The sequence below is a fragment of the Vombatus ursinus genome, unplaced genomic scaffold (assembly GCF_900497805.2).
Source record: "Vombatus ursinus unplaced genomic scaffold, bare-nosed wombat genome assembly UNPS02014959.1, whole genome shotgun sequence".
In the NCBI taxonomy this organism is placed as follows: Eukaryota; Metazoa; Chordata; class Mammalia; order Diprotodontia; family Vombatidae; genus Vombatus; species Vombatus ursinus.
The window spans coordinates 16,431,080-16,443,371 of record NW_020954737.1 but is presented as its reverse complement, the minus strand read 5'-3'; the positions used below and the strand labels follow the sequence as shown (position 1 = coordinate 16,443,371).

At 40.8% G+C, this 12,292-nt stretch overlaps 1 protein-coding gene across 1 annotated transcript in view; it reads left to right on the top strand.

The window, feature by feature from the left end:
• RBP1 (retinol binding protein 1) overlaps positions 1 to 6,153 on the top strand; it is a 41,765-nt gene extending 35,612 nt beyond the window's left edge. Inside the window, exons 3-4 of the mRNA XM_027845238.1 lie at positions 5,117 to 5,218; positions 5,893 to 6,153. Of these exons, the coding sequence (XP_027701039.1) occupies positions 5,117 to 5,218; positions 5,893 to 5,946 (156 nt within the window). The 3' untranslated portion in view covers positions 5,947 to 6,153. The remainder of the gene's footprint in view (positions 1 to 5,116; positions 5,219 to 5,892) is intronic.
• The last annotated feature ends 6,139 nt before the right edge of the window (positions 6,154 to 12,292 follow it).

Sequence of the window (12,292 nt, the reverse complement as noted above, 5' to 3'; positions counted from 1 at the left end):
TGAAGAAACTGATTTTTCCAATGTTAGTTGGAGAACTCCAGTGAAGTTAACTGATTTCTCCAATGTTTCACAGCTAATAAATGTATAAGCTGGATTTGAACCCAGGTCTTTCTGACTTTAGGCCCAGTGCTCTATCCACTGTACCACCTAGGTGCTTATTTGTTGATTGTATCTCCTGTTTACTATATGTGTACAGGATACAAGTACAAATGAGCAAAGTAAGCCCTACCCACAAGGAGCTTACATTCTAATAGGAGAAACAATACACAAAAGATAGCTACAAAGGAGGACTGGGAGAAAAGGGGAGAACAAATGGCATGATTTGATCAGGAGCAGCAGTGATATGGAGGCCTGAACCTCTGGCAAGATAGGGCAAAAGCTCACTTTTCTGAGTTGGGAGACCCAGGGTCAGAGTCCAAGTGTCTAGTGGGGAGGAGGCAGAGGTGATGGTCTAATAAGTAAAGAAGGCACAGAATAGATCTGGAACAGACCTGGAGGAGGTGTGGAGACCCAGAGCCAAGCACAGTGGTCAAAGTTCACCTGGGGACTTGAGAATAATCGGCTATCAGGTGATTATTTTCAAAGTCAGACAATGGAAACCAGTTGATTTGGGGAATGTGACTTGTTTCATTTGTGCTCTGTTGTAGGATTTTCAAAGACCCCTGAATGACTGAATGCTTGAGTGTCTTAGATGATAGATATTATTTTCCCTTCCCCCCACGAGGGCCTCTTAGACTCCAGTTGTTAATAGCAATCCTTAGAAGTTGGTTAACCTTAGTTCCCTCTAGGTTGCACAGTGGATGGAGCACTGAGTTTGGAATCAGAAAGACTCATCCTCATAAGTCCAAACCCAGCTTCAGATACTCACTAGCCGTGTGACCCTGGGCAAATCACATAATCCTGTTTGGCTCAGTTTCCTCATCTGGCAAATGAACTGGAGAAGGAAATGGCAAACCACACCAGTGTTTTTGCCAAGAAAACCCCAAATTGGGGTCACAAAGGGTTGGCCCCAACTGAAGAACAACACAACAAAAATTAGAGGAAACAGTAGTATTTTTACTACCTTTGCAGTTTTGCCCAAAGTTAAAAACTACGAAGCAGAAAAACAGAATTTTTTTAAAAAATGTATATTCTTTTTTTAAAAATTAATTTATTTTGATTTATCAACAATCACTTTCATATGCTTTTGAGTTTAAAATTTTTCTCCGCCTCCTTCCCAACCTCCCTCCCCAAGATGGCATGCAATCTGATATGTGCTATACATATACTTCCTATTAAACATATTTTCACATTGTAAGTAAGAATTAGAACCAATAGGAGGAACTACCAGAAAGATGAAACAAAACTCAACAGAAGAAAAAAAAATCAAATAGTGTGCTTCAATCTGCATTCAGACTCCATAGTTTTTTTCTTTGGATGTGGATAGCATTTTCCATCATGAGGCTTTTGGAGATATCTTAGATCCTTGTATTGCTAGGAAGGGTTAAATTTATCAATATTAGTCATTGCACAACGTGGCTGTTATTGTGTATAACATTCTCCTGGTTCTGCTCACTTCACTTAGCATCAGACCATACAAGTCTTTCCAAGTTTTTCTGAAGTCAGCCTGTTCATCATTTCTTATAGCACAATAGTATTCCATTACATTAAAAATGTATATTCTTATTTTGAACTTAAATACCATGTAAGATTAGTATTCCCATATGTACAATAGAACACAGAAAGAGGATTATACATGAAATTGTGATACTCTATTATGTACAGTTTGCTTTTTTCTAAGTATATAATAAATTCAATATTTATCTTCCAAAGCCGTCTTATTAGTTTGTGATTTCTTTTAAACTTCATTTTGTTTTGTTCTATGCATTCAAAACTGCTTCAATAAACTCTGGTTTTGTTTTTTAGGAGGGTGGGAGAGAGTTTAATCTTCTTCTTATCACTATCTCCACCCTACCCCATCAGGAAAAAGCAAAAGAATACCCTCATATTAAATACGCATAGTCAAGCAAAATAAATTCTCACATTGGCCATATCCAAAAATACAAATCACAGTATTTTGGAATTGGAAAGGAGTTCTCTAGTCATTTAGTTCAATATATACCCAAAAGGATTCTCTTCTATAATGTAGTTGACAAGCAGCCATCCTGTCTTACTTAAAAGGGAATCTGCCTCTTTCCAAGACAGCTCTTTTCTTTTCCTTTCTTTCTTTCTCTTTCTTTCCTTCCTTCCTTCCTTCCTTCCTTCCTTCCTTTCTTTCTTTCTTTCTTTCTTTCTTTCTTTCTTTCTTTCTTTCTTTCTTTCTTTTTGGGGGGATCTCTAATTCTTAGGAAGTTTTTCCTGAAATCAAGTCCACATTTATTTCTTGGCAACTTCTAGGAATTGCTCCTATTTCTCATTTCCAGGGCCGAATAGAACATATCTCATCCCTCTTGCATATGAAAGCCTTTCAGATGCCTGAAGAAGGCTATTGTGTCCCCCATGCATCTTCTCTGCTCCGGGCTAAATGTTCCTAGCTTCTTCATTAGATCTTCAGGCATGGACTCAAGGCCCTTTGCCATCTTGGTTACTATCCTCCACATGCTCTTCATTGAATTGAGCACAATACTCCTGAAGTGGTCTGACTGGGACAAACTATATATGAACTATCACCTCCTGTCCCTGGAAGCTATTTCCCTCTTAGGGCAGCTATGTGGCTTAGTGGATAGAATGCCCTGCCTGGGATCAAGAAAACTCATCTTCTTGGGTTCAAATCAGGCCTCAGACACTTACTAGCTCTGTGATCTTGAACAAGTCACTTAACCCTGTTTGCCTCAGTTTCTTCATCTGTAAAACAAGCTGGAGAAGGAAATGGCAAACCACTCCAGCATCTTTACCAAGAAAACCCCAAACGTGGGCACAAAGATTTTGAAATGACTGGACAACAACAACAACAAACTTTTCTCTTAATGCAAGCCAAGATCATATTAGCTTTGTTGACTGCTACATCACACTACTAATTCATATTGAGCTTGGAGTCCAATAAAACTCTCAGATCTTTCCCAAAGCATTCTTCAAGTATGCCTCCTCCCATCCCAGCATTGCAAAGTTGATTTCTAGGGCTCAAATATAAAACTTTATATTTACCCCTTCTGAATTTCATCTCATTAGATTCAGCCCAATGCTCTGGTCTGTAAAGATCATTTTGGATATTGGCACTGATTCATTAGATGGTGAGCTCCTTGAAGGTGTCTTTTGCCTCTTTTTGTGTCTCTAGTATTTACCACAGTACTTGGTGCATAGTAGGTACCTAATAAATGTTTATGGAATGATTGATCTATCATTCAGTGTATTAGTTATCCCTTACAATTTTTTGTCACGTGAATTTGTTGAGCATGCCATCTTGTGCTTCTATCCGAGTCAGTGTTATAGATGATAAACAACATGGGACCAAGCCCACATCCCAGTGTCACTCTCTGGAGATCTGATAAGTCACATCTACTGATGCACTTCAGAGTTGCAGACCTTTTCATCTGCCCTTCCAACAAACTTTCTTTTATGTGTTGTCTTCCTCAATTAGAGTGTGAGTTCCTTGAGAACATAGAAAAAACTATCTGGCTTTTTCTACTCTATCCCAAGCTCTAAAGTGCTTGGCATATAATAAGTGCTTCATAAATGCTTATTCAGTCATTCAGTTTGACACTGAACCATTAACAACTCTGAGTCTAGCCACTCAAACAGTTTCAAATCCATCTAACTATTATTTCATGATTGTCTAGCCCATATCAGTCTACCAATTCCACAACAATGGTGTAAGATACTTTATTAAATGCTTGGCTAAAATCTAAACAAGCTGTATTTGCAGCACTTCCCTGAGTTACCACATTAGTAACCCTATTAAAAAAAGGTGGGGGTGTGGTAGATGAGACCCAGGAGAAAATGTGAAAATTCTCTGCTGCTCAACTGCCTTTCGAATTCATCTCTTGTTTTTTCTGTTGTTCAGTTCAGTCACGTCTGACTCTTCATGAACCTTTGTGGGTTTTCTTGGCAAAGATACTGCAATGGTTTGCCATTTCCTTCTCCTGCTCATTTTACAGATGAGGAAACTGAGGCAAACAGAGTTAAGTGACTTGCCCAGAGTCACACAAGCTAGTAAGTGTCTGAAGCCAGATTTGAACTTATGAAGATGAGTCTTCCTGACTCCAAACCCAACGCTTAATCCACTGCACCAACTAGCTGCCTCTGACTTCCCTTACACCCCTCTAATCAAATTGGATTTCTCACCATTCCCTGAATGTGCCTTCTACTTTATTACCATTTCAGTTGTCATCGAATGCCCATCCCTCTCACTTCCACTTATTGAAATCCTATTCATCTTTCAGGACCCAGCTTCAAGGCCACTTCTTCTATGAAGTCTTTCCTATTCCTTGAATGGGAAATGATCTTCTTTTCCTCTGAATTCTCATGGCATTTTGTTGTTACTTCCCCTTAAGCCATTAAAATGTGCTGTTTCCTTGTTCATCCTTCATTCCTTAAAGATATTTGTGCATATGTACTATCTCCTTTCTTTGACTGGAGTATTTGCCCTGCTTGTCTTTGAATTCCCATCCCTTTTTGGTGCCCAACTCAGCATCTTGCACTTAGGTACGAAATGAATGCTAAACAAAGTGACTGAAGAGGGACAGTGGCTACTTCTGAGAAGTGCAACCCTTGACAACCATGCAGGAAAAACACAAATAGCCTTAACACTAATTGGCTGTTTATTCAACCACCACCACCTGCTAATGCTAATACTCAAGTTCAGAAATTCCTTCACCCCTGTGGTACTCCCATTTCCTCAGCTTTTGCATATCATCAGGTGGTCAACCTCCAGCAGGCGGGACTTTTTTTTTTCTGTCACTAATTGTTCTTTTTAAATGAAATTTCTAGAGTGCTTCATAACTTTTTTTTTTTTAATGATTTAGGCTTTTTAATTAGAAAGGGTGATTAGAATGGCCACTGGGTTGTTGCTACAGAATGCCTTTAACAAAAATGAGTTTAGCACAGTAGATAAAAGGGACACTTGAACCCCAGTATGGCTCTGTCCTCCATTCACCCCCCACCCCTGCCCCCACATTCACTCATTGTGTTTGTTTGGCAGACCACAGTGAGCTGGGAAGGTGACAAACTCCAGTGTGTGCAGAAAGGGGAGAAGGAAGGCCGAGGCTGGACACATTGGATTGAAGGCAATGAGCTGCATCTGGTATGTTCCTGAAGCACAGGCCAAGCACCTTCCCTTTGTTCCTGCCCCCCACTCCCCCACAGTAGCAGTTGTCATGTGGTATGTGGCCAGGATGGAATGGGGAGAAATCAAGCATTGCTGCTGCATTCATTTTGCCTTTAAAGTAGGGAACCCAGGCAGACTGCAGATAAATTACATTAACTCTGCTTTCAACTTCATTATGTTCACTTTACATATTCTGAAATACATAAAGTTTTGCTCTGGGATGGAATTTTAGTTAATCCAAGTGTGATCGGTGTCAGAGGCCAGATTGTGTGGCTCCCTAGCTGACATATTAGTGATTACTGAGTAATACAAACTAAAATTAGCATCAGCTTGAGCTTCAAAAGGCAAAGAGCTGAGATTGCATGAGGTGGAAAGAAAGTCGTTTTTCTCCTGGTCTTCTAAGGACCACCTCAGTGAGTATACAACATGAGGCCCACAAAACCATGGATTCTCTTTTTTGAAAGACAGTCTAGTATAAGGGAAAGAGCACTGGACTTGGAGTCAGAAGTCTCAGCATAATTACTTACTAGTCATGAGACCATGAGTAAATCACTTTACTTTCCTCAGCCTCAGTTTTCTCATATGTAAAATGGGAATAACAATGATAATAATAACAATAATGGTATATATGCATCATATTTGCTTTCCAGGAAATGAGGGTACAAGGTGTCATATGCAAGCAAGTCTTCAAGAAGGTTCAGTGAACTTGGCATCAAGAAGAAGGGCAGAATTGAAATGTCCGTCTGACCCCCGTCACTTCCTGCTGTTAGAAGGCCAGGCGTGCCTGACCACTTAGAGAGCCTAACCATCCCAGTGCACCTGTCATCAGAGTCTATCCTTTGCTTTTTTCATATTTTCTTTATTAAAAAAAGAAATCATTACAAATAAACATTATCACTGTCATACATTTACATGAAAAAGTAAACACTTTCTTGTATATGACTTTTTCTTTGTCTTTCTGAGGCTCTTGGTCAACAAGCATTGTATTGATTGTCTATTATGTGCCATACTGTGCTAAGTTGTAGGGATACAAATCAAGGCAAAACCCATCTCTGCACATGAGATACTCACAATTGAATGAGAGTGACAGCATATAAACAGCTACCTACATGTACATACATATGAACATATATGCATATACACATATATGTATGTGTATGTATATATACACACACATATATGTATGTGTGTGTGTATGGTAAACTGGCTATAATTTTAGCAGTGAAAGGACCTGGTAAAGGTCTGCTGCAGAAGGGAGGGTTTGAGCATAGTCTTGAGAGAAGCCAGGCAAGCCAGGAGGTAGAGGTGAAGAGGGAGTGCATTCCAGGCATGGGGCACAGCCAGTGCAAAGGCAGAGTGGGGTGATGGTGGGTCATATTCAAGAAACATTAAGGCCAGTGTTGGTAGATCATAGCGGACATAGAGGAGCTCATAGTATAAGCAACTTAGGAAGGAAGGAAGGGGCAAGGTCATGAAAGGCTTTAAAATCTGGGGATTTTATATTTATTCCCGGAGGTGATAAGGGGCCACTGAAGTTCACTGAGTAGGGGGTGACATGGTCAGACCTCTGATTTACGAAGATTGCTTTGACTGCTGAGGGAAGGCTGCACTGGAATGGGGGAGAGTCTCCGGACAGGCAGACCACCAGCTGGTTCTTACTGCAATAGTCCAGCAGTGAGGTGAGGAGGGCCTGCCTCAGGCTGTGTGAGTGGAGAGAAGGGTGCTCCTAATAGGGAAGGTAGGATGACAGGATTTGGTGACAGATTGTAGATGGGAAGGTGTGAGTGAAGAGTCACGGATATCAATGAGCTTGTAGTTTGTGGGTGACTGGGGGGAAGTAATGGGGGAGTTTGGGAGAGAGAAGAGTTCAAGAGAGCCCATTACCCAACTGGAAATGTGCTTTGCATGTCTCTCTAGAGCTAGAAAGGACCTTAAAAGTCATGTAGCCCAACCCCCCTTATTTTATAGAGGTGGGGAGTGAGGCCCAGATAAGTTAAGATACTTTTTCGAGACCATAAAGGGACTAAACATTAGGATTTGAACTCAGGTCCTTTACCTCTAAATCTACTATTGTTTCCATCACATCACACTGTTCTTTAAGGAATATTTTTGCCTGAGCAGAGACTTGAACCATGGACCCTCGCTTTACAAGTTACTGGTGCAGATGAGACAGTAAGTACTTTCAGAGTTTAGATTAACGTGGGCTGGGAAGGTTTCCTAGATATGAAGAAATTTCATTGTAAGACAGCCCCAAACAAGTCTCAGGCAAGACCAGCCTTGTACAAAGGGAAAATAGGCGGCTGCCTACATGATCCATTTTTTTTATTGTTATTGCTGCTTTTTGCTGTTATTTATTACATTATAGTCATTTCCCAATATGCCACCCCACACTGAACTCTCCTTTGTAACAAAGAAAAAGAGATAAGCAAAACTGATAATCTACTGAGTCTCACAATATTTCATGCCTCTACTAAAAGTAGGGATGTTTCATCCTCTGTTCTCTCAAATCAAGGTGGTTTATTGAAATTAATTAGAATTTAGCTGTCTTTTTGTCCTGTTTTCCAGACATGTTATTGCAGACACATACATTGTTCTTTGGCTCAGCTTTTGTCATTCTTTATCAACTCATGCAAGTTTTCCCATGTTTCTTTAAATTCCTTATATCCTCTCTTTTCTTAAGTTATAGTCATATTCTATGAATTCATTTTCCACAATTTACTTGTCATTGCCCAAATCATGGGCACTCACCTTGTTCTAGCGGATGTTTCTATGAATATTTTGTTATGCAGGAGAGCTTTCTGTCATGATCTCCTTGGGGTGTATGACTGCATCAACAGGTATAAACAGTTCAGTGATTTTTGTTGCATGATTCTAAATTGTTTTTCAGAACCACTGAACCAATTTGCAGCTCCACCAAGAGTGTATCACTATGTCTGTCTTCTCAGTTTCCTCCAGCACTGGCTGTTTCTGTTCATCATCTTTGACAATTTGAGAGGTGTAAGGCAAAACCTCAAAGTTGCTTCCATGTGGTTTGTCTTTCAACTATGCCTTTCCCTAACAAAACCAAATATAGTACTTCCTTATCCTGACTCCTGAAATTATTTTAATGAAGTCTCATAGCCCTGCTTAAAGTATTACTACCCTGTGGGAGAGGTAATAGAGTGATTTAAATTCATCGACGAGTGGTAGCAGATCTGAGGAGGCATCAAACAGTGAAACAGGCCCTCATCCTAGAGGCAGAGAACCTGGGTTCAAATCCTACCTCAGATACTTACTCTCTGAGTGACTCTGGGTGACCTTGGGCAAAGCACTTAACCTTCTTGGGCCTCAGTTTCTTCAACTCTGTTGAAGGGGCAGGGGAAGGCGGGGGGGAAGGAGGTGGAGGCACGGGAAAATGAGGGTTAGATTGGATGACTTTTGAGATCCCTAGATGTAGAGATCTATATCTATGATCCCTCTCTGAGACCAGGTTTTGATGGAGGGACTGGGAGAAGGAAGAGGCCACAAGTGGATTGTGGTACATGAAGGAGGAGGAACTACTACCATGAAAGGAAGGATAGGCACAGAAAGAGGAAGTTCAAGGTGACAAGGAGTCATGGACAATATGGTGGTCATGGGGCTGGGGAAGGAGTTCGATGACACTATCACAATTCACACAGGTTAAATGAGGAAATTGAAATGGCCACAAATTCTGAGTCAACATTTTGATACTTGTGCCACAGTAGCATAGGTTCTCTGGGTAGTCCTCTTGCTTTGAAGCCCAAGCCTCTATCTCTGGAATTTCCATGATTATAAGAAATGAAAGCAAAGGCACTCTAGGGACCACCATCCCTCACCTGAGTGATCTGGAATGAATTGTTTCACCTCATTCATTGTTACTGGAGGCCTCCTGAGCAATGTATTTTTGGACCTTCTAAAAATGCTCCTTACTTCACTAATAGGATTCAAGACCCTAGGAGGGGAAATGAGAGAACAGGATCTGATGAGATATACATTACCCTCATCCTCAGGAAGTTTCTGTCCTTAATGGGGTCATGGAGACCTGATTCTCCCAACTCTCACCCATAGCTCAAAGAAACTGTAGCATGTGCAGTGGCCACACCCCAGTAAACCATCTCAGCTGATGGGCTAAACCACATTGAGGGTTTAACTGATGTGTCTCAAACCCATCTTTGAATTAGGGGTATATTTATCCCAAACATGTGAAGACGTCCCCCAGCAGAATGGGTGGATAAGAACAATTTGTTCCAACAGCCATGAAGAAGGCTGAAGCAGGCACTGTGGTCAGACATTAGAAGACTGTCTTAGAGCTTGGTCAGACATTGAAGAAGCCAAAGTCATCCACTGCATCCCAGGCCATTGCCAGTCATCCTGACTTTTGTCTTGCCACTGGACTCCAATGACTGTGAAAAAGAGAGTGAGGCTGACAACTTTGTGCAACTCTATCTCACTTAAATCCAATTCATGGGCAAGTTAAGACATCCCATGATGTCATTGGTCCTCTTCTAAACAAACAGCAACATCTGTCCTTAAGGAATAGAGTGGATGGAGTTAAATTGCATATGTAAATAAATATACAACAAAGTAAAGTGAGTTTGGAAAGAATATTGTAAATGGAGTCAGGGGACCCGGCTCTTCTTCTTACTAGCTCTCTGAGCCTCAGTTTCCTCATATATAAAATGAGAGGAATTGGGCTGGATGACTTTTTAGACTCCTTCCATATCCTATGGGAGACTTAAAATGCTCTAGGAAAAGTTGAGAAATTTTTCATCTGGAAAGATTAAGGTAGACTTCATGGGGCAGGTGGGCACCTGGCACTTAAGCTAAAGGAAGCATCTTCAAGGAAGGGAAAGATAAAAATAGGAAGAAATTCTTAAGCAGTGATATCCAGGCATGGGGGAAGACCTGCACAAAGGCACAGAAGACAGAGATGAGAGATAGGCCCTCAGTTTTCTTGTCTTTAAAATAGGATTGGGGTAGTGGAAAAATTAGATCAGTGGCCCTTTAACTTTTTTATCTCAGGATCCCTTTACACTCTTAAAAAGTTATTGAGCACCCCCAAGATGGAGGTTACACTTACCCATATCTAGAGTATTACAAATTTAAATGTCAGCATTATTATGAAAACAGTTATGAATCTGGACCCAGGAAGAGTCTCAAGTACCAACCCCCCTCTGCAGAGGACCCTGGACCACACTTCAAAAACTGATCAATTAGTTGGTCTCTAAGGTTCCTTCTAACTGGGGTATCATATGATTCTGTGATTTTTTTTTGTTCTGTCATGAACTTGAATTTTTGGGATTTACTCCCCTAGGTACATGAATCTTCATTATTCTTCTCAATTCCAGTAGACTAGGCAGCAGGACCAGGAAAACATGTTGGTTATTCATTGGCCCCAAGGTGTATCTCATCTGAGCTCTGCCTGTGAGCAGAGAGCATAAACTAAGTTAGGAGAGCTCCATAGGTTGGGACAGGAAAATGTTCCCTTCCAACTTGAAGGAGTAGCTCCAAGAGAGCCTATATACCAATTTTCTCTGACCTAGTTGGTTTGTCTGAGATAAATTCACTAGTCAGATATAAGGATTAGTTTTCCCTCCATTCATAAAATTCATGTTTATATCATTTAACCACATGGACTCTTTCCTTCCAGGAATCCATTTGACCAGGCAATGTAGGATGGTGGAAAGAGCATTGGTTTTAGGTTCAAATATCAGCTGTGTTACTTGCTACCCATGTGACCTTCAGTAAGTCACTTCCCCTATATAGGCCTCAGTTTCCTCAATCTATAAAATTAAGCTCAGGTTGAATTTTGAGCTAGTTTATCTTTAAGGTCCATTTGAGCCCTAAATATATGATTCTATGCTCCAAAATCCCTAGGGTCCAACTTTCCTTCTCCTGGTTTAAACCTATATCTCTTGTGGGATTTCCCTGGTTCTCAATCCATTGGCAAGACCGAGATAACAGATACATAAGTGAGCCCATAAACAATAGACAACCTTTCCTTGGTGGAGCTGCTTACAACCTTCCTACTCTCATGTGCTTGACTTATTTTTAAATCTCCTTTCTATTAGATTAGTTTCTTAAAACATTGTTCTCAAAACTATTTTTATAGTGCACCTGTATTGGTAAAGAAATTCTCATCATATACTTCAATATATGTACATCTACTTATTTCCAAATTATATCCATATACTTCCGTACTAATGATTATGTGCATCACAAAACTTACACAAAAATGGAAATTATAAAAAAGAGAGATAAATAAGTAATAAAATTTATCGTAAAATCAATAGGGAGTCACTGGAATAAAATCTGAGATGAAGATTGCAGCCTATCCATGCCTGGCTCTCTCTGACCAAGAAACCAAAAAGGGGGGGGGGAGTGAGCCAGGGGGGAGAATGAGATTACCAGCCAACTGGTAACAACTGGAGAACAGCACAAGTTAAGAAGTACCAGATCCATCCTGGGAGCAGATGTGGGTGTGCTTGAAGATAAGGTAGAGGAGGTATCTTCCTAAAGCAACTATACAACTATTGGTGACTGGGCAAAAGTTAGGTTATTACCTGTTCTAGGACAGAAAGGGAGAATTTGGGATCTTGTACCTCCCAGGAAGGGGTGAAATGGGAGAGTGGGTTGTATTAGGGACAAGTCCTGTTCCATAAGGAGTGTGGGATGGCACCCATCTTCCCCCCCTACAAGTGACAGATAGCCCACCTCTTGGGGATCATCCCATAGACCCCCCAGGAGGACTGGGTCTCCATTTTGGAAGCCACTGGCCTAGAATCCAGGACATGGTAAAACACACACACACACACACACACACACACACACACACACACACACATGAAGTAGTGGATAGAGAACAATCCTTGGAGCCAAAATGGCCATGGTTCAAGTTCCTTTTCTAACATCTAATAGCTGTATGACTCTTGGCAAGTCACTAACCTCTTAGTGGTCAGGAAATTTTCTAAGACTCTAAGGTGCCAGTATGTTGGTAGGAATTTCCTCAGCAGGAGTTCTCAAAATAATGAAATCACAGATTTGTGAAGA